The sequence below is a fragment of the Podarcis cretensis genome (genome assembly GCF_951804945.1).
Source record: "Podarcis cretensis genome assembly, chromosome: 12".
Classification (NCBI taxonomy): domain Eukaryota; kingdom Metazoa; phylum Chordata; class Lepidosauria; order Squamata; family Lacertidae; genus Podarcis; species Podarcis cretensis.
The window spans coordinates 21,826,797-21,853,445 of NC_137181.1; the positions used below are offsets into that span (position 1 = coordinate 21,826,797).

The 26,649-nt window shown below is 43.4% G+C and overlaps 1 protein-coding gene across 1 annotated transcript; it reads left to right on the plus strand.

Moving 5' to 3' along the window:
- Positions 1-2,707: 2,707 nt before the first annotated feature.
- On the plus strand, positions 2,708-17,112 carry LOC307199710 (uncharacterized protein; the record flags this gene model as incomplete). The annotated part of the gene is made up of 6 exons (XM_079947686.1): positions 2,708-2,741; positions 6,366-6,535; positions 8,767-9,367; positions 10,589-11,127; positions 11,997-12,063; positions 13,775-17,112. The coding sequence occupies 6 exons, from the start codon at positions 2,708-2,710 to the stop codon at positions 15,310-15,312; spliced, it is 2,949 nt and encodes a 982-aa protein (XP_079803812.1). The 3' UTR covers positions 15,313-17,112.
- Positions 17,113-26,649: the final 9,537 nt, after the last annotated feature.

A 26,649-nucleotide genomic window follows, 5' to 3' on the forward strand; every position in this document is an offset into this window, starting at 1 on the left:
TGTGCAGTAGATCTGAAGGGGTCCTCAGTCAGAAGGAATGTTGGCTACCTACTCATGATAAATAGTCTAATACACTGTGCAACATGCATGCATATTTCAAATTGGCATGTACTAAAGGTTGTGTGAATTTGCTCTCAAGTGGTTTATGATTAGGTGCCTTTTTTATTATTATTTTGCAAAGCAGGTATACCACCACATGGAGTCACTGCTTCACTGATTTTTCTTAGTTGCATGCTCCCCATCCCAGCACAAACAGCTGCCAAAAAAGGTGACAGGCAGCCTCAAGAGATATTGCGACATATCATTTTGCAAGTCATAAAACCATTAGTATACCGTAATGAATAAAGGGAAATATATATCCTAGACATTTTGAAACTGTGGAGAACAATGGTTCTGTTGAAAAAGCCTCATTCATCAAGAAGCAATAAATCTGCTGACTAGAAAGTACCATTCTGTTGTCTCACTCTAATGAGGTCTTAGTTACATTACATTGTAAAATGGCTCTGTAGAAATAAATATTAAAGAATAAGATGAAAGGGGAGGATTAAAAACGAGGAATGTTGACTTTTGTAAGAGGAATTGTATACTGTATACCGAAAGTGCTGTCTAGATCATGAAGTCACTGAAAACTATATTGAAATTTAGAAGTGGGGGGGGGGATAGCTTGTTACTTGAGTTTCTGTTGGTACAAAAATATAGAGAGAAAGGAGATGCCAAGATCCAGGTTTGGGGCAAGTACTTTTTGGTGAGAGAACCCCAGCAGAGATTTAAAATCACAAAATATGCAGTAAAGTAAAGCATGGAACTATAGACTGTTAGACCTTTAATATACACCCTTCCAAGTTCCTTACAAAGTTTTCCCCTTCCCCCAGCATAGGAGAAGGCCACACATTTGGTATGTTAAAAATGGCTTTAGTTAAAAACTCTTCAAAGGTCTGGGTCATGTGTTTCCCCCTACATCAGTCAGAAAAGTTGCACAGGCAGTGAAACTTAGCTTAGTTACTAAGCTGTAAAAGTTCCTAGATTATTGGTACAATGGTACCTCAGGTTAAGTACTTAATTCGTTCCGGAGGTCTGTACTTAACCTGAAACTGTACTTAACCTGAAGCACCACTTTAGCTAATGGGGCCTCCTGCTACCGCCGTGCCGCCGGAGCACGATTTCTGTTCTCATCCTGAAGCAAAGTTCTTAACCTGAAGCCCTATTTCTAGGTTATTCAATCAGAACACAGGGGCTCAGAATCCTTAGTCCAGACTCAAGCTCAGGCAAACACAGACCACTGAATACATAACAATTACTATGTACAATAAAGTGAAGGCCATTAAGACAGCATAACAATTATGTACCAGGAACATAAGACGCTGCTTTGTAAGGAACTAGACATTGATCTACCTCGCTCAGGACTCAGCCACACCTCTGTTTGCCCTGCTGCTTTCTGCTGCGGAAACCTGTGATTTAGTACTGAACTGGAACAAACAGCAAGCAGGTTTTCCATGGATTGCTGTTTCTTCTGATTTGACACTAAAGAGCAGGTTTCCCCAGGGGAAAGCAGTGGGGTAGAGGCAAAACCTCTCAGACCCATGGCTAGAAAGCATGGGAGAAGCAGGAAACCACTCAGGCCCCCCATGCATTCTAGACACAGGGCAAGCCCTCAGCATTGCCTACAGTGTAGACCATCTGGTAGACCAGACTTGGGTCTCCAGCTGTTTTTGGGCTACAGTTCCCATCTTCCCTGACCACTGGTCCTGCTAGCTAGGGGTGATGGGAGTTGTAGTCCAAAAACAGCTGGAGACCCATGTTTGGGAAACCCTGATGTAGACTCTACACTGACTGCCAACAGGATTTCAGACAGGGGTCTATCTCAGACCTGCTTGCAGTTGTTGGGAATTGAACCTGGAACAAAACATGCACTCTGCCACTGAGATCCAGATTTCCCCCAGTGTGTGTGTGATGGCTTCCGAAGCCTCCTTGAGTGATGGTTTCTCATCCCCTGCGGAAAGAGAGAAGGAAGATATAGGATCCCTGTATCTTTTCCACCATCAATGAAAGATCAGCTTGCAGTGGATGATTTATTTTTCAGCTATAAATCATCCTCCCCATGCTGCTCTGTGCTGTTTACATGCGAAGACCAACCCCATCAGGATGTGATTTGGGGTGGAGGAAGGATGTTTGGACAGAGGCTGATTAATGTCTATCACTTTGATTATTCAGCCTCTCTCCAACCAGCCTTCCTCCATGGAGACAAAAAATAATCCAATTCTACCATTCAAACTCCTGTACACTAGTATACATCCCAGTTTGTGCAGATATGATCTATGATTAATCATACACACATATTTGCAGAATGAGAACTGTCCTAATACTAATAATAATTGTTGGTTCTGAGTTGGTGCTCTTCTTTTCCTTTTCTTTTTTGCCTAGGTTATCTTGAGCCTATATTCAGTTCTTAAATGCGACATTCCTCTAGGGAAACTGGGATCTCAGCCCAGACTTTGCTATTCATATGGAGTCAATACACGCCCAAATGATTGGAACCAAGTTCAAAAATAATTATGTTGCGTATATGAAAGTCATTTTGCACAAGCATATGGAAGCAAGATGAGAAGGAAAATCTAGACTGGAGGAAAAATATAAAGAGAATAGTGCATTTCATCCAGGAGTAGGATATCTGGGTTTTAGTGGCAAGTCAACTAAGAAATAGTTGATCATGGGTGGGAACTTCTACGATTCTGGCTTTGCACGTGAGTATGCTGGTATCAACCAGCTTATTCCAAACAAAACGCCAATACTGGAATGGCTCCAACTCATCTCTAAAGCAAGAGACTTCTTTTGTTCTTTACTGGTATTTGAGCTAGGGCCATTTTAAACAGAAAGACATTTCCTTTGAAGTTGAAACTGCAATGCAAGTGAGGTGTTGTTCCAACTCCCTAAATGTGTGAGCGAGTAGCTTCAGATGATCAAGGCTGCAATCCTAAACTCACTCGCTAGAGAGCAAGTGCAATTGATTGGTACTTATTTCTGTGCAGGGGACAGCACTTTCTAGCTAACGAAAGTGTTGCCTTTCCTCCTTATCTGATTTCAAAGTTGAGGAAAATCAGCGGCTGGTGGCAATTTGTGTGTAATCAGTGCTATTTTTCTAGAAAAAGAAGTGTTGGAACTCACCGTGAACACCACCCTCATGCTCTTAGAATGGCAATGGAGCCCAGCTAAGAGGTGCCCAAACTGAATTCTGCCGAGTTTCCACTATGTGCAATGCTCACCTCACTTGTAGTAGTAAGACGTTCCAAGGACACAGCATTGCTATTGGTTTCTTTCAGAAGCCTGAATGAAAACTTATCACTTTGGGGGAAAAAATATTTATTAGTTTTTGGAATCACAAATGGAATGCAGAATGTATAGGAAAATATCTGACATTAGGCATACTCAGTCAGGCCAAAATGACTTAAGTGCATTGATTTCAGTGGCTCTGAGTATGACTAACGTTGAATATCACCCCTATGAGTACAAATATATATATAACTTATATAAATGTGAGTCGCAAAATGTGAGAGAAATCACTGAAACATAAACCTTTTGTTGAAATTGAGGCTGACGATGTCCAGAGTAGCTTTGGTGCCACTTTAGGGGAACGGCTGAGAACTTAAACATGTCTAGCTTTCAAATATAACACTTTGCTAGCAAAAATGAAACACCAACTTCACATTTAACAGACAGAGAATAAAACAATGCATTTGCAGAGCTAACTCTGCACTGCCAATAAAAGTATAGTGTTATGATTCAAACGCTGAATAAAATATAGACCAGATGGCTCCCTACAGTAGATCAACTACAAATCTCTCAGAGATTTAAATCGGAGTTGGGATTGCAAAACTGACTATCTCTAGGAATCTTTCAAGTTTGTTTTCAGTTAAATTATAAATGGTAGCAACACACTTCTTCTATTACATACTCTTTTATGTACTTCAGTAGGGCAGAATGTTGGATGTTGTTGCATTCTACTGTTTTGTTTTATTCATGTACTTTGATGTACTGAACCATCTACTTTTTTGTATAATTGATTTGAACAGAAATAATAATCTAATATATACAAATACTAGAGAGAAACTGAAAAGACGGAATTATGTTTCACAATGGCACATGGATTTAAATACGCAAATATCTGAGGACAGAGCAATCACAGTATAGCAAGGATGCGTGCATGCTTTTGCAAACAGCATAACCTAGTACAGTCTTACCTACTCAAACTGGTAGCATCTCACCAGGGTCTCAGGTAAAGGTCTTTCCAAGCCACCTGATCTTTCAGTGCAGGATGTGAAACCTGTGGCCCTCCAGATATTGCTGGGACTCAAAACTCCTATCAGCCCCAGCCCACACAGCCAATTGTGAGGGCGGAAGGAGGAAGCCCACCTTCAAACAACACAAATCTCAATGCTTTCCCACTATAAATTTGGGGTTACCTTACATAGGCATAATTCTACAAAGTGGGGAAAATCAGGCTCCAAACTGCTTCACTTGGGGTTGCAGATTATTTGTTTTGGTATGGGTGGGTCAATTGTTACTTTCACCACTTGTAACTATTTCTGGCACTCAAGCACATAAATGTTTTTGATCCCTCAGATTTGCACAAAACCAGAAAACTACACCAGCAAATCACATTAAAAAAAAAAAAAGATCACACCAGATATTGAGCAGCAACATGAATCTGAAGTGTATGCTAAGAATTTGCAATTCATTTCATTTCATTTCCAGAGGTGCTGGTAAGTATTTCTGATGCAGGAGCATAAATAGATTCCTGCATAGTTAGCTAGCTATTGATTCCTCAGATTTGCAGAAAACCAGAATACTGCACAGGTAACCTACACTGAAAAGTGTGCTGAGGATGTATAATTGCCCGACTGTGTCCTTTTGAACACTACCTGCACAGTGAGCTTAAAAATTAAAATAAACAAGGTGCACACTCATCTGTCTCCACACATGCCCTGTTGGTACTGAATCTGCATAATAGGGAACAAAATACATAAGGAAACACCTACTGGTGGGAACAGAAAAATCCAAAGTGGTTCCTGATATATAAATTCCTGTTATGTGCGTGTGTGGACTTCTCTTTTAAACTGAAGAAAGTGGCTTAACAGCCAAATAATGCGCAACTGTGGACAAGTCCCAATTGCATCTGGAAGGCCACAGGTTCTCAACCCTGTCTCAAAGGGAGAAACCAAGGGCTAAATCTGGGTTCTTTAACTTGCAGAGAAACGTTGCACACAGGGCCGGATTTAGGTTAGATGAGGCCCTAAGCTAGTGAAGGTAATGGAGCCCTTATATGCCCAGCTGTCCTTTGCCAACAACAAATTGCCGCTGTTTTTTGTGTTGAATATATGCTATACGGTAATTTATGGACCTAATAAATATCTAAAGTCATTTGCACATGTATATGGAAATGAGCAAACCAATGATATTTTAGGGAGCAGGCTAGCAGGCGGGGCCCATTACTTACATCATGGGAGCCTACACAACACAAAACACTGTTGCTGTATGTAGGTTTTATTTTATTTGTTTTTTATCTTATACAGTGGATGCTCGGGTTGCGAACATGATCTATGCGGGAGGCACGTTCACAACCTGAGGCGTCCGCAACCCGCAGCACTGCGTCTGTGCACACGCGGTCATTTGGCGCTTCTGCACATGCGCAAAGCGCGATTTAGTGTTTTTGCGCATGCGCGAGCGCCGAAACCCGGAAGTAACCTGTTCCGGTACTTCCGGGTTTCAATGAGTTCGTAACCTGAAAACGTGCAACCTGAAGCGTCTGTAAACCGAGGTATGACTGTCTTTTGGAAATGCACAGCCAGTTTTTCCCCCTTTAATTTTTTGGGGGGTCCCCAAGAGAGTGGGGCCCTAAGCTATAACTTGTTTAGCTAATACGTAAATTCAGCACGGGTTGCACATATTGTTAGACAGGGGTCAGAGTGGCCGGCCGAGGCGGGCTGAGACCCTTCCTGATGCTGATTGGCCTTGACGCTAATACCGGCGTCACTTTTTGTTTTGACTCGTGGGTGACAGGAGGAGCCTTTCATCTTCGCCCAAACGCGGTTCTTCGCCCTCTCCCTGCAGTCAAGACCTGTGCGCTCCCCAGTTAATTCCGTAACCAGATTCCCAGTGTTGCTCTGCCTCCTCCTCCCCCTGAAGCTGCTGCAACCAGGGAGACTAAATCAATCGCAACTCACCTCTGAACGGCGGAGCCTCCTCCTCCTCCTTGAACCTTTTCCTGCCTCTGCGGCAGCGCGGGATTTAAAGAGTTAAAGGGAGGGTCCTGGGAAACCCGATGCTAATGACGCCTAAAAGAAATGTTACACTTTAACATTCCCTTCCAGGGTTTCTGAGGAGCCGGTCAGTTTCCCGCCGTGGAGGTAAAACAAACTTTGCCTTCTTCACGCGATCATTGATTCATCTCAGTACAGATCCAAAAGAGAAGAACATTGGATCTCCCCAAAGCTACTGGTTTCGGCTCCATCTGCTCCTCTATTTTATTTTTATTTTTAAGGTAAGTAGCTCATTTGCTCCCGTAAGACTGGTTGGATCATGCCAGCCAGGGTATCTATATTGTAAGGAGAAATACTTTTACTGCAGCTTTGCTTCTGCGGATGGGGATAGATCTGCCAGAATAAAGTTATTTTCCCTGAATTCAACGAAGTTGTGCTAAGCGAACCCTTTTGGAGCTTTCTTGAAAGGTTGGTGGGACAGGTAGTTAGGACAAAAGAATAAAAATAACAACAATAAAAAAACAACACATTGCTTAGTATTAAAACCTAACTAGAATTCTTCTTGCAGATGGGCTGTTCTCAGATCTGCTGCATCTGATCTTTTATGTTTTTCTAAGGCGGACGAATAGAAAAGTGTGATATCCTACTAAGTATAGGAATGTGAGGCCTGCAGTGGGGCTTAACATCCAAGGAACATGTTTAGGATGCGGTTGGTTGGCTGGGAGGAAGTTCCTTCGCTGCTGTGGTTGTTGATTTTGTTTCAACATTTGCAAGACTCCCTTTAGGTTTTATGTTTCACTCTGCCTGTAATGCAAATTTAAAACATTCACGGACTAAAATGTATGTTTGATTCCGCCCGCCCCCCAGCTCTGCCCCACCTTAACACCAGAAGAGAGGATCCAGCCTCTTAGAAGGGATATCTTGGAATACTGTCAATTGATCAACAGTTTGCTTCTGGGCACAGAGGTGCTGCTTCTCATCTTTAAAACTAATTCAGTTCCAGGATCAAGATTTAAAAGGCTGTCTTCTTCCATCCAAACCTGATTGTTGTTAGTGAAATCCACTAAGGCAGGGATACGGAACCTGTTGAATTGCAGCTCCCATCATCCTTGACCACATTAGCCATGATGCCTGGGGCTGATAGGAGCTGAGTACAGTAGCACCTGAAGGGACAGGGAGCTCACCTGGAGTAAGGTCCTTTTCTGGATTTTCCTGTTAGGATTTTGAGGGCCTTCTCTGTGGTGGCACCTTTCTGTGGAGCTCCCTCTCTAAGAAAGTTTGTCCGTTGCAATTGCGCACGTAATCCTTGGGGGAAAAACCATAGCTCAGTGGTAGAGCATCTGACTTGCATGCTGAAGGTTCTGGGTTCAATTCCCAGTGTTCTCCAGGCTGAAACAATGCGGAGATGCTGTCAGTTAGTGTTGACAGTATAGACCAATGGTCTGACTCCGTATAAGGCAGCCTCCTATGTTCCTATCTGGACCCTTTTCCACTAACAACAATGGCTTTCCTAACATTTTATGCTTTGCTGTTTTGTTGTTGTTCTCCGTTTTTAATATCAGTATTGTTTATGGATATTTCTCTCCTCAAGATAAATATGGTATGTCCAATATCCCTTCCTCTATTCTAAGAATCTGGATTTTGTTTTAGGGCATCTGTAAACATTGGCCAGCCTCTGCTCATCAGCCTAGTTAATGTTGTTTCAGAAATCACTGCTAAGGCAGAAGAAATGGTTGTTTTGCCCCTAGCAAGCACAGTTATCGCATCTTGGGGTGGGGTAGGAACAGCAGTTGTTCTAGACACACACTTCAGTTGGACAGTGACCCTGTGACATCACTGCTGGTGTGGCATAAGGCCCTCTAACCACTATGACACAGTGACGTCTACCATTTTTCCCATGGGCCTTTGCAATAATCCTGAGAGGTAGTAGAGATAACAGTGCTTGCCTGTCCCACTGGGATTTGCACTTGGTCCATCCAGACCGAGAATTCTGTCTTAACACACCACTGCTTTCTAGTTTCTAACAGACAGCGTCTTTTTTAAAAGCTGTTGTTTTCTTTCTTTGATCCAATATGCATGTCATGCTAAACGAAAATATGCCTTAGCATGAATGAGCAAACATGCAGGTTCATAGCTGCTGTATTCCTCAGCAGTTCCTGCTGCTTCCATGATTGAGGTTTGTATTGCTTTGGGGGGGGGGGGGAAACCAAAAGTTATAACCAGGGTTTGCTTTTCATTTACCACCTGTGGTTTTTCTGGGGGAGACGAACGTAAGCCTGAGTTTGAATATAAAGCTAATCCAAATCATGGCTGAGTAGACTTGCAGCAGTCAGACTGAGTAAGGGGCTCAGTACTGGAGATCTTCACTCCAGGAAGTGAAGATCTCACTTGCTGGTTCATATTAAGGCAGAGTGCTACCTGCAAATTGGACCTGTATGCCAATGCCCTAAAAGCACAGACTTGGTCTCTCTTTCCTTGCCCCAGGCACTGCCAAGCTCTCTTTCTCTTGCAGGTGACGCTGGAGATGCTGGCGAGACAGCTCCATTGGGCTTTCTGTTGCTGGCTAGGGGTTTGCCTGTGGCTTCTGGCTGGCGAAAGAGGATGCATCGGCGCTGCGCACTGCCGGAGCCCCCCGTGCAGCAGGAGCAGTGACAGCGAACATCAGCCCAGCAGACAACACTGCCAGGGCCCCCACTGCTCAGGAAGGGCAAGGCACCCTTCTCGTGCCTTTGCCCACTCCACCACACCTGTGCAAGGGCAGCTGCAACAGCCTCTAGGGGGCAGCAGCCTGGGACATGCTGCCTTGGCCGCCACGAGGGGCGCAGAAGAGAGTTGCTCTGGAGGAGGAGACTGCAGTGCTGGCGCTCCCAATGGCACCGTCCGGGACTGCAAAGGCATTGAGTGCAGGCTGCCTCTGCACATTCGCCAGAAGTCCAGGCCAGCTACCCAGACCATCCCATGCCCTCCAAACCAGGGGGAAGGTTGCCATGAGCCCACCTTGGTCAGAGCATCTGAGAGGGCAGCCCAGTTCATTGGAGAAGACCTTGCCTACACAGCTTCAGAACTAGGCGGTGCTGCCCTGGGCGTTCAGCTGACCTGTGATGTCAAACCAGGTAGGTGTGGTGTCTAAAGTAGGCCAGTTCTAAAATGGAAAACGAGTGAGGTTCCAACTAAAGAGGAATGGCAACTTAAGCTGATGGAATATGTGCAGCATGTAGACTTAACATATAGAATAAGAGAACAAGAAGAACATGTGTTTATAGAAGATTGGAAAATGTTTATTGAATATATGGGGGAACTTGTGTACACTTGAAAATGTTGGCAGCATTAAGATAAATTCAACAGTGTAAATAAGTTTGGATGGATGTAATAATGGAGTACTGAATGGTTTAGTTTATGTAAAATATGCAGAGACTTATGATATGCAAAATGAAGAAGGGAAGTCACTGATATTTTAAGGATGTTTAAATGAGTATTCTAAATGGTAAAACAGAAAATTTATTAAACACACACACACACACACACACACACACACACACACACACACAGTTTAGCTCTGTGTTTCTGATCACCTTCCCCATGTTTCAGTGACTGCTAGCCAAGATGACTATGCTCTGCTTCCGTAGTAATTCTTCAGAATACCAGTGGCAAGAAACCACAGGAGGGGAGAGTGCTGTTGCACTCAAATCCCATTTATGGGTTTCCCACAGGCATCTACAGTGGCGTCAGGTTTTCCCCAAGACTGAGGGTGACCGTCGCACAGCGCACGTCTCTGACATGCATTGCGTGACATCTCACACGTTTCCCGACACCGCACAAACTGGTGACATTGCATCCTCTGAAGGAGGCTGATCACTCTGGTGGAGCCAGGCTCTGAAGCTCTGTCACCTGCCCAAGGATGTTGTGTGCTGATTCTGGGTGCGAGGCTGGACTTAACCTGCAACAAATAATATAGCACAACAACATTCTAAGGCCAATAGAAAAACACATACATAACTAAATGATTCAAGCTTTAAAATATTCTGAATTCTTCATAAGGCAAATAGTGCCTGATGAAGACTTCTGGGTATCAAAAATATGGTGCATCATCTTGGTTTAATGGTAGGACATTTCCCCATATGGATTACACACACACACACACACACACACACACACACACACACAAACACACACACACCCAGCTTTGCTTTATTTCTGCCCTTGAATGCTATTTGCTTGCACCCAGCTGAATGCTCCAGCAAGTCCTGTCACACATTCTGGTGACCTCGTTTGATGATGTTTTGAGAAATACCACCAAGGATTTATGTTTTAATGCCAGGTTGTTTGTATTCTAGGGGAAAATGAGGTTCCATCTGAGGATGCGCTTGTGCTGCAGCTTCAGCTTACGAAAGGACAAGAGAAATTTGTCGACTTGCTAAAAAGCCAGCAGGCGGTGATTGTGGATTTACAGCAAAAACTTGCAGAGCAGCAGAGCATGTTGGTGGCTCAGCAGCGGGAAATCGTAGAGCAACACAGGAAAATGTATGAACAAATGGATCTGATCAAGGTCCAGTATGGCATGCTTTTTGACACGGTGAAGCAAATGTCGTTTCAGAGTTTGCAAGAGGATATTCAACATTATTTTGAAGCCAATCTCCAAGGCCTTCAGAACCAAGTCAGAAACCATCTCCAGAAGTCCTACTCCATGCATAAAGTAGAAGTCGATGCCAAAGTGATTGATGTTGGGGAACCTTTAATGGACTGTGGCCTTTGTGAAAGTGACGAATTTTGTAATTTCCAAAAGACACCCTCGCAGTGTGAAAAATGCACCTTATGCCCTGCTGGCTTTTTCCAGCTGTCTGAGTGCTCTACAAATGCTGATCGGATATGCCAGGTGAAAGATCATTGTGCTTGGAATCTCAATGGTACCTTTCCCCCAAAAAGGAACAGCCCCACTGAAAGGTCACAGACAGACCAACTAAAATTAAAGTACAAATACAGTGGTACCTCTGGTTACGAACTTAATTCCTTCCAGAGGTCCGTTCTTAACCTGAAACCGTTCTTAACCTGAGGTACCACATTAGTTAATGGGGCCTCCCACTGCCGCCACACGATTTCTGTTCTCATCCTGAGGTAAAGTTCTTAACCTGAGGTACTACTTCTGGGTTAGCGGAGTCTGTAACCCAAAGTGTTTGTAACCCGAGGTGTTTGTAACCCGAGGTGTTTGTAACCCGAGGTACCACTGTACCCATGTTTCAGTATTATATACTTTGGGTTTCGTTGCATTATTCTTTGTGCAAACAACTGTTATTATGTCTGTAGTCTTATCACTTTTAACTTTTGCCTGTATGCTCCAGCACAAATTACACATTTAACATAGAAAGTTGCCTTACGCTGAGTCCATTTAGCTCCATATTGTCCACACCAATTAGCAGCAGCTTTCCTGGTTTTCAGGCAGGATTATTTCCAGTTCTACTTTGAGATGACATTAGGGATTGAATCTGTAACCTTCTGCATGCAAGGCAGATAGCTGCTCTACCACTGAGCTATGGTCCTTCAGACAATTTATATCTCACTTCCGTAAACCTCTACAATCAGGTCCAGATCCAAGTTTGATGGGCCCCTGGGCAAAGTGTCCTGCGTTGGGTCTCCCTCCTTGGTCAATGGACCCTGACCTGGCCATACTGGCCGTGCTCCAAGCAGCACGATGCCCCAGAGCAATGCTACGTATTTGAACTTGACTCTGTTATCTGTTACTCGTAGGATAGAGATGAGTGCATTGAATCACCAAACATCTGTGGAGAAAGGATAAAGTGCCTGAACACTCCAGGTAAGTTGCTGCATTTCTGTGAATGAAGCCATTCATGAAGGCAGGAATGTTCCCTCATGGTGCAGTTTCAAGTAGAAATTGTGGAGTTGGGTTGAAGAGTAAGAGCTTTTAGGATTCTTTGTTAGGGGAAAAAGATCACTTATGTAGCAATGCATTATTTCAATTCAATATGATCTCTTTACAAGTGCTGCATTTATAGAATTATTGCAAAATATTTAGTGGCAGCCATACTTAGTCATGAAATATATACTGGGGAGCCACTCCCAATTTAGTTTGATGATACACAAGTTTTCAGTTACATATATATCCCACTCCCTGAACATCCCCTTCAAGCCACTTCAACAGCACTCACTACACCCTCTAATTTATTTATTTTTCATTTTTGGACTCCCATCAGCTCCAGCCATCGTGCTTCAGAATTATTGCATGCAAATTAAAAATTGGGTCTATCAGTTATATTTTTATGTAAGTAATGGCAATAGTTCAATAGAAACGCATGCAATTTAATCAACACAGAAGCATAGAGTGGTAGAGTTGGGTCATCTAGTCCAACCCCTGCAATGCGGTCCCCCATCTACCCGTATTTTTCACTCTATAACACGCACCAGACCATAACACGCACGTAGTTTTTAGAGGAGGAAAACAAGAAAAAAAATATTCTAAACAAAATAGTGGATATATGATTTTTGTGGTTCGTGCTGTGGCCACAGACATGTGATCTGACAGTAAGTTTGGAGTAGCCCAATGCAAAAATCCTGAGGATCCATGTGGATCCATGCTTTGTAACCACGGAGGAGGGAAGGAAGGGGAACCATGAATCCTCTGCTCACGACTGCAGCAGATCCCCCCCCGCCACCCGCGGGCATTTGCTCCATAACACGCACAGACATTTCCCCTTACTTTCTAGGAGGAAAAAAGTGAGTGTTATGGTGCGAAAAATACGGTAATTTGAAACCACACCGGCCCCTGCTTAGCTTTGCAAATGTGCTAGAAGGGGATAAATGTTTTTAAAATCAGAGACAGCCCTCTTGGGGTATATATTGCCTCTGCAACATTACGTTTTTAGTGTATGGTGCCTTAAGAGCATGGACAGACAGAATATAAATATTTCCAGCAACTGGTTGTTTGTTGCTTTGGGTGTCAAAAAAAGGTTATTTATGTATGCTACTACTACGGCCCGTGTTTTGTTAGCCCCAAAATGGAAAACGAGTGAGGTCCCAATGGCAACTTAAGTTGACGGAATATGCACAACTCGCAGACTTAACATATAGAATGAGAGAACAAGAAAAACATACATTTAAAGAAGATTGGAAAACATTTATGGATTATATGGGAAATAATTGTGTACAGCTGAAAATGCTAGCAGCATCAAGATAAATTCAACAGTGTAAATAAGTTCTGATGGATGCAATGATGGAATACTAAATGTTTCTGTAAAATATGCAGGGATTTATTATATGTAAAATGAACCATTGAAAGAGAAGAAGGGAAGTCATTGATAACTTAAGGATGTAAAATGAGTATCTTAAATTGTAAAACAGAAAACATAGTAAGTTGCTTCAGGTTACTTTGTGTAAAAGAGAAAAAACAGCATGACTAATAAGTGCAAATAATAATAATAATAATAATAATAATAATAATAATAATAATGGTAGACTAATAATGCAACATGTGCCTGCGACTGAAACTGTATTTCCCTGTGTGTGGACAGGAGGATTCCGATGCCTTGGAATTGCAGCAAAAGAAGCTGCCTTGGGATTGTGCGGAGAAGAGTATTTCTTTAACAAAGAGCTGCAAGAGTGCCAGGCTTGCTTAATGTGTGAAGACAGGGCGGTTGTTCTCCCCTGCTCCACTGTCAGCGACACCGTTTGCTCAACAGCTGGTGAGAACAAGCTGTCCGAGTCCTGGACTGCGAACGTCATTTTACCCATGGCAAATTCTGGAGCTTCTCAAATTTATCCCGGCATTACCTTGAAGATAAAGGGGAAGCATGAGTGGGACATCGTCGCGGTGGAAGAGAACAGCCTGGTCTTCAAACAGCACGGCCTAATGTGGGCCGACTTCAATTTTGCCGTGAAACACAACTGCAGGAATTTCCTCCAGCTTGCCTTGAAATTCAGCAGCCAGGAGGAGGAAGGCTGCGAGCTGAGCGCGGTCCGCATTGAGCAGCCAGAAGGCAAAATCTTCCAGAGCGTCAGTGTGAGCGGCGCGGTGGAGGTAGAGCCAGGCCAAGCTCTCTGGCTGTTTTTGAAGAGCCCCAATCAATTCTGCAACCAAAGTAAAGACTTCAACGTTTACGACCTCAACACGCCCCTCAGTTTGCTTTGGTTATCCCACGATACGGGGGCGGTAGCCATGACTGCGCAACTGTCCACTGCGATGCACTACCAAACGAACTACCGGCCAACTTTCAGACTGGTTTCCCTTTCCGACCCTTACATGCTAACCTTGTCCCATGATGGTAGAGCCATCAAGTTTACGGAAAGGGGTGTGGTGAAGTTCGTTTTGCACCAAGCCTTGTACTCCATGGGCCCCACCTGCATCCGCGAAGGGCTTTCCCTGGTGTCTTATCTCAACCGAAACGGCACTAACATAGAACTAATGACTGTGCACAAGTCTGGTGTCAATTATCGAGACACGTCGATATCTGCCTCCGGGGCCACCAAAGTTGAAGCCGGGGATCTGATTAGCTTTGAGATCCTTTCGCCAGCACAATGCAACATTCGTTATTTTGGAGACAGCTCTGGAATTAGTACGCTGAGCTTCATCTGGATCCCATCTGCAGTTTCCACTGCTCTCTCAGCCTCGGTCTCCGTTAAGGGTCTGCCCACAGGAGCTGTCAGAAACAAATTACTGGATTTCACTCAGGTTTCCTCCATTGAGAAGCAGATCCGTCTGGTTTCTACTGGGCAACTTGCTCAGAAATACTTTGTCTTTACCGAAAGGGGAGTCGCCAGTGTTGTGTTTTCAATAAAGCTGATCCACTCGTGTAACATGCTCCGGGTGACTCTAAATCAGCTCCTGGGTGATCATGGGCAGCCTCATTCAATTGCACAGCAGGTTGGAGGGCAAATGCCAGAAGGAAGCATCTGGACCAGTGTTGCGCTTCGCTCCTCCTTTGAAGTTCGTAATGGTACAATGATATCTGTTTCTCTGGACTGTGTGCGTGGCAGGGTCAACCACGTTGCACATCAGCATGGAACCGGCTTGTCCATTTTATGGGTTTCATCTATCCCAGGAGGAAACTGACAGTTAATAAAAAGTATGGAAGGAATCGGGAAAGGTGATTGGGAAGCCCATGTTGGGCATTTTCTCCTTTCTCCAGCTGCAGTCGAATGGCACAGAACTCGCTAAGAGAACAGGTTAGACAAAAGGCAGAATACAGGGATGGGGAACCATTGTTCCTTATGGTTGGCTGAGCTGATGGGAGCTGGAGTCTGAGAACACCAAGAGGGCAGTTTGTTGGCGGCCTCTGCTCTGTTGGTGAACTTTTCTAGGGAGTTCAATCAGCTGACTTTCAATAGGACTAATATCTAGCTGAGACATAGCAATGCCTTGGATGTGCAGTTGCCCGTTCAAACATTAATAGAGTGATGCTGAAGCCACTTTGCCATGATTTTGAGTGTTACAAAAGGCAGCAAATTGTTAGATCTTCAGTTTATTATTATTGTATTTTGACGGCTGGGATGGATATTTGTACACTGAGTTGGGGCAGGAAGAGCCTCAGGCATCAAATTGTCTTCGGCCAACCCTGCATGTAAGTCCATAAAATCACCTTGGGAGCCGTGCTTCATACAATCATAGAAATGTAAGAATTAGGAAGAGCTTTGTAGATGTCCAGTCCAAGGCTGGGGACTCCATCTCCCATCTGCTGTAGTCAGCATGGCCAGTGTTCAGGAATGATGGGAATTGTAGTCCAGTGACATTGGGAAGCTCCACAGGTTCCCTACTCCTGATGTAATCCAACCACTTGCAGTGGTGGACCTTGCGGTCTCAAATATCAGTGGCACCCTGTGCAATGCCAAAGTTTCCCCACCCCTCATGCTCCATTCCACACCATAGTTGTGGCGCCCCCAAGGCTCGGCACCCAGTGTACCAAACTGGTCATGCTCCCTAAAACCCTCCTCTGCCCCTTGCTTGATGCAGGAAATAAGAAGAGACTTGCAGAATCAGGCCAAAGTAGATGCTTACTGGAAGACCACAAGCAGGACCTAAGTTCAACAGCACTCTCCCCACTTGTGATTCCCAGCTTCTTTGATTTCTTATGTTATTGCATTGTTTCAAAATCTGTATACTATGGTATTCAACACAATAAAACACGACATGTAAGAAGTAAAAGAAGCAATTAAAATACAGTTTAAAATGGATCACAGTGGATCAAGCCCAGTGCATTGTAATTGCTACAAAAGGCAGGGAAATCGTTAAGGTTTCTGCCAAGACCCTCAGCAATTCTCAGGTAGTCTGTGGGGGCAATTTGGGAACCACTAGTCTAGGTAACTAGTCCTGTTATCAAATCATCTTATGATCAAGACATTTCTTCTGTTGTTTATTGGGTCCTAGCCGTACCAAAGCAATCCCTCTGCAACCACACAGGCTGCACTAGGGACAGTTGTGACCATTAAAAAAGGCAACCCCCCCAAAAAAAAATCTTCTCTGCTTGCATAATTCTCCTCTCAGACTTTGGAGGGTCTGCCAGGAAATGTATGCGAGATAACAGAGAGGTTTGATTTATATCCAGTCGCCATTTTATAAAAGGTATAATATTAATCCTCTAATTACTTGTGTCACATTTTACAGATTTTATTGGGATACCTTTTCTATGCTTTAAGACAATTTTATATATTGGCTAAAGTGTGCCGACGTGGGGGCTTTTTCTAGTATATTAATTTAAAGTATGCAAACTGTGACTGTTGTTTTCTTAGTTATGTGCTTTGTGCTGGGCATTTATGCAAAATATGGAACGTTCTGAAAACTATATTTATGTTTGTTTTTTATAGCCAAATATGACTTTAATTATTCTAAAACCAAAAGCAAAAGCACAGCTCTTGATCTTTTATATATATATATATATATATATATTGAATTGAGGAAATTTAATTCAAATAAAAGATTTTTAACTTTACTTACTGTCTAATGGCCTGATATGAAGAAGTTGTCTGTAGAGTGATCCTATTAAGTTGCCTGATACGCCAGTCTTGTGCTCTCCTGCCTATTGTTGGACCAATAGGGATGGCCAGTAGGGATGATGGGAGTTGTAGGTGAACAATTTCTGGAAGGCGCCATGTTGGGGAAGTATTGTACACACTTGCTTGGAAATAAGCTCCATGGAAAACAGGGAGACTTTCTTCTGAATGGAAGTGTGCAGAATTATGCTGTAACCTTATGCAAGCTCAGCTGGAGCTGAGCCTCATTGGACTCAATGGGATCACAACCAAAGGATTCATCACTGCTGTTCTTGTAAGTACTTACAGCCCAACAAGACGTAGGGGACCCGTCCCTTGACCTGCATTCTGATTATCTGCTGATTATCCCACAGGCATGCTTTCTGGATAGGAATTGTGTAATACTTGGAAGCATCCTTGCTGGTATGGCATTTGCTTAACACAGGTGCATCGCGGCCTGTGCCGCTATTTAAGGGTGACTTTCACCTGCTTGCTTCATTGCTGCAAACTAGTCTAGCTAAAGACACCCCTGTGATGTATGCAGAGGAGCTTTCATCTAATCACTTCAAAGCAAATAGGGCCCATCTAGTGATTTAAGCCGGTAATCGCATCTGAATTGCATGACTGCGGCACTCGCCTGAGAGCAGCATAAAAGCCTTCTGGGAATATTGATAAATGGAAAGCAGGTGGCGTCAGAAGAGAGTTACAGATGCTTTGCATCAGACACAAATAAAACTCACGTTCCTTTTGGGAGGCCAAAACTGGACAAGGATTTAGTATATACTATAAAATGTTTTGTTTGGTCAAGGAGATGTTTTGTTGGTTTTATTAAGAAAGAAAGGAGAACGGGGAGGGAGAGGAAATGCATTTATCTTGTGCCAAGTGGTTACAAGTACCTGAAGCAAATGTGTTTTATTTTCATGCTTGGAAGAGCATTAAAATTCTTGGGAGGCAATTTCATTCAGACTTCTGAGTTAATTTATTTTATTCGCTGGATTCGGCTTATTATGCATTGCCAACGATTAAATATTTTGCGTGACAGGAATTACCGTATAATTTTTCCTCTTCGGTTGGAGGTGTTGGAGCTCACAAAATAATTTTAAGCTGAGAAAAAGGAAAAAACAAACTCATTTACCAGGGCTGTCAACGAGTAGTTTCATAATTTCCATGCACTGCAAACCTATACAGGTCTACTCAAAAGCAAGCCCTATTGAGTTCTGTGTGCGTAGGAAAATGTGTACAGGAATGCAACAGTAACTAAACCCACCAGGGCTGCAATTCTCTGCCCAGATTCTTACGTGTAAACTCACTGAACTTGATGGGACTTCCTTTTGAGTAAATGTGTACAGGACTGTACTATTACTGTGGTTCAAGCCCTACCAAATACAGTGGAACTTCCTTCTACGTAAACATGCATAAGATTGCGTGGAAAGATTCACTAGAAATCTCCCTTCCTTCCTTTCCAGTCTTTCAACAGTTTCCCAGCTTAGCTACCCAGCTAAACAATTACTTGCCTGATTACTTTTTACCTAGGCTTCTATATAGTTAAAACTCTTCTAGTTATTTTGTAAAGGTAAAAGGGACACAGGTGGCGCTGTGGTCTAAACCACTGAGCCTCTTGGGCTTGCCGTTCAGAAGGTTGGTGGTTTGAACCCACGCGACAGGGTGAACTCCCGTTGCCCCAACTCCTGCCAACCTAGCAGTTCGAAAGCATGCCAGTGCAAGTAGATAAATAGGTACAACTGTTGCGGGAAGGTAAACAGCATTTCTGTGCACTCTGGCTTCTGTCATGGTGTTCCATCGCGCCAGAAGAGGTTCAGTCACGCTGGCCATGTGACCCAGAAAGCTGTCTGTGGACAAACACTGGCTCCCTCGGCCTGAAAAGCAAGATGAGCGCTGCAATCCCATAGTCGCCTTTGACTAGACTTAACCATCCAGGGGTCCTTTACCTTTATCTTTCTACCTAGTTATTTCGTATAGTCTCAATATGTACAGCTTGAGAACAAGAAACCCACCCTTTAAATTTATAAACCATTTCACTTAGAAATCTCTTAAGAGGTGTACATAAAGCAGTAATATACTTATGAGATAAAATCAGCAGAATTAAGAAAGAAGTACATATAACTAAATTAAATGTGTAGACAGACTTGCTAAAATAAGTTTTTAGTTATAACTCCATACTTAGTCCCCCGTCTTGCTGGGGCTGATTTATAGAATATATTTTAATTAATTTTGTTTGTCAGAATTTATCTGAGAATGAATAAGTGTTGGAAGCACAGTCACTGACATTTTAAATGGGATCTGTATTGTTTCCTTGACCATGTTTCAGCATATCTGTTGCGTGTGTCTGTATGTATGCAAACAGCTTAGACAAGAACGGCAAGGAGAGACTGCAGGAAAGGCCTTGAATACATTTTAGGAGGAGGCCTTTAAAAAGCCTCATGTCTGGTTCACTAAGTATATACGATGGCTGCAAAAAAAGAGAAAACTTGATGAGGTTTTGATCTTGGAGGATTTCATGACTTCACTATATCTTGGGGGGAAATTATGTCGTGGGTGAAGGAAAAATAAGGTAAAGGAAACTGAATGAGGCTGCAAAAACGGCTTTCGCTGACGTGGTTCCCTCCAGCTAGGGCTGATAGGAGTGGGACTGCAAAACATCTGGAGGGGACCAGGTTGCCTGGGGCTGTGCTAGAGACAGAGCCTGTCCTTGTTTCTTTGGAATATTCACACCTGGCTGATTTCATCTAGGAAGATGTGTTTTTAGTCAGAAGGAAAGTTGGGGTTGGACAACATGAGCCTCAGGTCCCCTAGGCCTGTGCCATGATTTTCTTTCCCATGGTGGCTTGTCCACAGCAACTGGAAATAATCTGCAACCCTTTTCTGACTAGCGTTAAAACATGGCTTTCGGAAAAGCCTCACGTCTGCTTCCCTAGTTTGCCCTTGAGAAAATTAGAACAATATGAATTGAACAACAATTAGCATTGCCATCTGTTATTGCCAGCAGATGGATGCGATAGCCTTGTGATCTTTGCCTTAGGATTAGACTGTTGTGTTGCTTTCATCTATGCGATATACACATAAAACCACCCCAACCCCATCTTTAAAATAATCATAGTGCTTGGGAGAAATGTACACAGCAACACATCACAGGAATTCTTTTGCATTTTCCATGTGAACTGCGATTCCATCACCTTTCCTGCCCTTTCTCAAAATTTCTACAATAAGTCCCACAGGAGACAATGGAACAACTCAACTAAATAAAATGCTTGCATTTTTATGTATGCTGTGAGCTTAACATGTAAAGCATGTTCTCAAAAAGTGGATTATGAGTCCTTTGAACGACTGGGTGATAGTTGGGAGCATTTTGAATGCTAATATTAAGCGAAGTATTTTGGAATTGCTCAACCAGCTTCCATAAATGCATCTGTCCAGATCAGCCTTGTCCAACCTTGGTTGGACTACAACTCCCATGCTGGCTGGGGCTAATGGGAGTTGTAGTCCAATAATGCTTGGAGGATGCCAGGTTGGCAAAGGCTGGCCCAGAACCTTGAATAAGAACAAGAATATCAGCAGCAGTAATAATTATATTTTGACTTCACCCCCTAAGGTGCACTCCTTCGTGGTCTCCCGAGACAGGTCGATGCCATCAAGAAATTCTATTGCAAAGACATAAGAAGAAAAAGGCATCTCTTCAATATGGGGCATTCATAAAATAAAATAAAAGAAGAATATAACCGTGTCTTATTTTCATTGGTTCTTTGTTGGTGGTAATTTACTGAATGATCCCTAATAAATTTAGAAAGTTACTAAATTGAGAATTAGCAATCAAATACTCAAAACTGGACCAGACAGCATCTTGGACTCCATTCCCCCCAGCTGCATACATCCCCCCCGCCCTCCAGGGAAAACTGTCTTTTGCTTAGAGGCCCCTGGACATAGGAGATGGAATTAGTCTCAGGTATAGGGACAAACTTATTGCATACGAAAAGTTCCAGATTCAGTCACTGGCATTTCCAAGGCTGGGAGAAACAGAAATTCCAGAAAACCTGTGAACCTGTGTAGACAATATTGGACTAAGTGGGCTAATATTCTGACTCAGTATAATAAGGCAACTTCCTACTTTCCTGGTGTAACTTGGGGTGAAATAAAAATTCTACTTCTTCATCAATAAACAGACCACTACGTTCCATTCAGTTTTGCTGTAGGTTGTTCTCAGCTGCAAAATGCTGGGCTGCAATGTTGTGCTAGACTGTGGAGTGGAGGGGGAATATCAGTGAACAGAATGGGGGAGGGAATATAGTTTAAGAAACTGGCTGTTATTTGAGGTTGAGATGAAAGCTGAATCAAACGATATGTGAGTGGGCAAAACTGGATTCCTTTGAAGAGCATCGGTTCCTTCAAATGTCTACACACAAAGGTAACATTACCCTTCCTGCACTTTGGGTGCCAGCAATTTTGCCTTGCATTATACAGATGTTTAACATCTGTGAATACCTCCCAATGCTAGAAGAGCTTCAAATTCTTTGCCAAAAGCTGTAGTCTGGAAATGTGCTCCTGTCTCCCTGGAATTTTACATCTGATAGTGAAAAATCTCTCTGTGTCCAAATCCAACACATCTTCTGCAGCCATGCCAAGAGCATTGGCATTAAGAACAGCATTTGGTTTGATTTTTCTTCCATGAGGAAACAGCAAAACATTATTTTGAGAGGCTGGAATAGGTGCATGATGCCAATTCTCTATGCTTTATGCCTGCTAATTCTGTCCTGCATTTCATGACCCTTGGAGTTGAACGCAGCCTGGCTTCACTGCTCAATGTAAGATATGCTGGCATTCCAGTGGCAGCCAATAATTCTTTTTAAAATGTCAATATTTTGTCATTTAAGGTACAATAGCAACATCTCCTGAATGAGATGAATAAGATCACCTTACCTAATGGATGAGTAGCTGGTACAGGGCTGTTTTATATTAACTTCCTTCTTTTGTTGCCCTACAAAACAGCCAGGTGAGTGAAAGAAAACACACTTTCTCCATCTTGCCCTGTAAAGTAGGACAGGCTAGGGCCACTGTCTCTTGTAAGAAACTTCCTCCAACAAGTTTTATCCCCTAAATCTGAACTGGGAGGAAGATTTGACACTGGTTGCATTTTCAAGGGAGGCTAAGTAAAGGTAAAGGGACCCCTGACCATTAGGTCCAGTCGTGGCCAACTCTGGGGTTGCGGCGCTCATCTCGCTTTATTGGCCGAGGGAGCCGGTATACAGCTTCTGGGTCATGTGGCCAGCATGACTAAGCTGCTTCTGGTGAACCAGAGCAGCTCACGGAAACGCCGTTTACCTTCCCACCAGAGCAGTACTGTACCTATTTATCTACTTGCACTTTGACGTGCTTTCGAACTGCTAGGTTGGCAGGAGCAGGGACCAAGCAATGGGAGCTCACCCCATCGCAGGGACTTGAACCGCTGACCTTCTGATCGGCAAGTCCTAGGCTCTGTGGTTTAACCCACAGCGCCACCCACGTCCCTTCAAGGGAGACTACCTTGGACTAATATGCAAACCAAAACATAGCTATCGTTGGAAATATGCACGTCTCTGAATCTTCTGGCGCAGTCCTCCAGCCAATGAATGTTTACAAAATGCATTATATTGGGAAAGTTGCTTGCAAAAAAAAAAAGTGTCTATGTGTAGTGTCGCTCCAGGGCACTGTGTGAAATTTCAAACGGCAGCTTGCCAGCCTAGCTTCTGTCACCAATCAAGTTTGCAGCTGGAACCAGTCATGGAATGCATGCTTTCATTAGTGCAGGGATGGGGAATTTGTGGCCTTCCAGATGTTGTTGGACTACCATTCCCATCATCCCTGACCACCAGCTCATGGGAATTGTAGTCCCACAACATCTAGGAGGCCACCGTTTTCTCATCCCTGCTTTAGTGTATCCTCCAAGATGCTTTTATGTTCAGTGGGTGACGTTTAGCTAGATTAAAACACCAATTTTCTCAATTTCACCTATGTGTCCTCCAGGTTTTTAAGCAGACTTGATGAAGCTCTGTTTTGCTGAATCAATAGTAACCAATTTATTTTCTCGGGTGCAAGGCTACATTTACTACCTTTATCAATGCTGGAATCTCCTCCTCCGTCTCCCTGAGCTTTCTGTAGTAGCAATGTGCACGATACGGGTCATTACCCAGAGATTGGGGTCAGTTCCTCAAATATCATGTTACTTATCATTGGCTCCTTCTGGGACCTTTTGTCCCATGTCTGAAAAAGGTTTAGCTGTGTCTTTAACCAAGGTCATCCTGTTTATTAGGACTGAGAATTCCTGTGCCTCTTGACAGTGAAATCCTTTTGACTGGCAGCAGAATGACTAAGCACGATTTCAAGTGTAAGGGATTTGTCTTGGGGTGCACAGGCTCCAAGACATGCCTTTTATCTGTATCTGTGCTTTTTAGAAATTCTTACCTGTTTCTGAGTTCCTCTGTGCTCTCTCTGCTTTCATTAGTGCTCCCAATTCATGATAACGGATACTCTCAAAACGCTTATAGTGTTTCCTTCTGGTTAAAGTGGATGAAATGTACACACTGAGGAGTCCCTCCGTAGTGGATTAAGTCTGCCAAATATTTTCAGGGGATTTGGGGGGCAGGGGCAAGTAAAAGGAATTCACTTTTACCAGAAGCCCTTTTATTGGATATAGTGGGTGAAGAGATACTAAGGGAAGATAAAAGACTGTTTATGTATGCAACAACTGCAGCAAGAATTCTTTTAGCCCCCAAATGGAAACAGCAAGAAGCACCAACGAAAGAAGAGTGGCAGATGAAGATGATGGGCTTTGCAGAACTGGCAAAGCTGACAGGAAAAATCCGAAACCAGCAAGATCAAGCATTCCAAAAGGACTGCAGTAAATTTATACGATATCTGAAAAATTATTGTAAGTAATTAACATCACTAGCAGGGTTGTCTGAAGACTTGTAATGAGAAATTCTTTACCTTTCTATATTTTTAGTTAAATTTTGAGCTATTTCGTAATGTGTGTAATTAGAATTGGAAAACGTACAAAATGCAATGACAAAAAAGGTTAATTTTGAAAGCCATGAGGTGGGAGGGACATAAAGTGGAGTGTTATGATGTGAACGTATATTATAAATTGGAATATATATATATATATATATATATATATATATGGGATTCACTTTTCTCTATAACTCCTTGAGGGGGTAGGGTAGTAGATAAGAGTATTGGACTAAGATTTAAAGCCCCACTCAGTCATGAAGCTCACTGGGTGACCTTGGGCCAGTCACTCTCAGTCTAACCTACCTCACAGTGTCGTTGGAAGTTTTTAATGTTTGACATTTTATTATTTTGCTGGAAGCCACCCAGAGTGAATGGGGAAACCCAGCCAGATGAGTGGGGTATAAATAATAACATTATTGTTCTTCTTATTATTATAAAATGGGAAAGAGGAGAACTAAGTGTGCCACATTGAGCTTCTTGGAGGCAGGGCCGGATTTAGGTTTGATGAGGCCCTAATCTACTGAAGGTAATGGGGCCCTTTCTATGTCCAGCTGTCCTTTGTCAACAACAAATTGCCACTGTTTCTTGTGTGGAATATATGCTATATGGTAATTTATGGACCTAACAGGTATCTAAAGCCATTTGCACATGTTGCCGTTAAACCAGTCCATGCAGAATGTAAGGTAAAGGTAAAGGTAAAGGTACCCCTGCCCGTACGGGCCAGTCTTGACAGACTCTGGGGTTGTGCGCCCATCTCACTTAAGAGGCCAGGGGCCAGCGCTGTCCGGAGACACTTCCGGGTCACGTGGCCAGCGTGACATCGCTGCTCTGGCGAGCCAGAGCCGCACACGGAAACGCCGTTTACCTTCCCGCTGGTAAGCGGTCCCTAATTATCTACTTGCACCCGGAGGTGCTTTCGAACTGCTAGGTTGGCAGGCGCTGGGACCGAGCAGCGGGAGCGCACCCCGCCGCAGGGATTCGAACCGCCGACCTTTCGATCGGCAAGCCCTAGGCGCTGAGGCTTTAACCCACAGCGCCACCTGCGTCCATGCAGAATGTAGGCACCCTATATATGGAAATGAGCAAACCAGTGATATTTTATACCTGCGTACATGCAGAATGTAGGCACCCTATATATGGAAATGAGCAAACCAGTGATATTTTAGGGAGCAGGCGAGCAGGCGGGGCCCATTACTTACATCATAGGAGCCTACACAACACAAAACACTGTTGCTGCATGTAGGTTTTATTTTATTTATTTTTTATCTTATATGTTGGAAATGTACATCCAGGGTTTTTTTTATTTAATTTTTTGGGGGCCCCCACAAGAGTGGGGCCCTAAGCTATATCTTTTGTTTAACTTATATATAAATCTGGCACTGCTTGGAGGGAAGATAAATGCAATCAATCAATCAATCAATCAATCAATCAGAGGTGACTGTCAAATCTTGCTTGTCAATTTTTGAAAAAAGTTTACAGCTTCAGAGCAGTCTCCTTTTCAGTTCTGTGCATGCCCTGTAGGCATATGTTTTTGCTCCCCTTCCCTGTTGACAAATGATAGAAACCAAACACGCAATCTGTACCAATTACAATAAAGTTGTGTCAAGATTAGTGCTGCAGTAGCATTTTTGGGATTGCCACTGACAGCTAGGCACTTGCGCAGTATAGAGGGCAAGCAACCCACTTACCTCTTATGACTGGGAGTGACAGCATTAAAAGCCTATTAGTTCATTCTCATTAAACTTATTGGAATGGCAACTTTATTAGCATTGCTGCTGCATGAGGCTTCCCACAGTAGAACAGGCAGCTGTTTGTGGATTATGTATCTCAGGGATGGGTATTAAAATGGCCCTTACCACAGTCAGCTCAGCTTTAGAGGTCAAGTTGCAGAATGAATGGCAAAGCATAGCCCTGGGGTTTGCTGAGATCTGCAGAATATTTTCTTTGTCTCTTAAAGTGACATTGACAAAGAGGGAGAGAAATGCACCTTGAAAAATGAGGAACCACAGGCTCTTTTCTCAGGCATTTAAGAATGGGAACATGTGCCCCTAATTTCAGGATTGTGCCCACTTCGGTGAAATTGAAAGTAATTTTCAGGATGAAGAACTGATGAGATTTTAATGTCTCTTTGGTCCTAATTTAACCACTAGGTAAAGGTAAAGGGACCCCTGACCATTAGGTCCAGTGGTGGCCGACTTTGGGTTGCGGCGCTCATCTCGCTTTATTGGCCGAGGGAGCTGGCGTACAGCTTCCGGGTCATGTGGCCCGCGTGACTAAGCCGCTTCTGGTAATCCAGAACAGCGCACGGAAACACCGTTTACCTTCCCACCGGAGTGGTACCTATTTATCTACTTGCACTTTGACGTGCTTTCGAACTGCTAGGTTGGCAGGAGCAGGGACCGAACAATGGGAGCTCACCCCG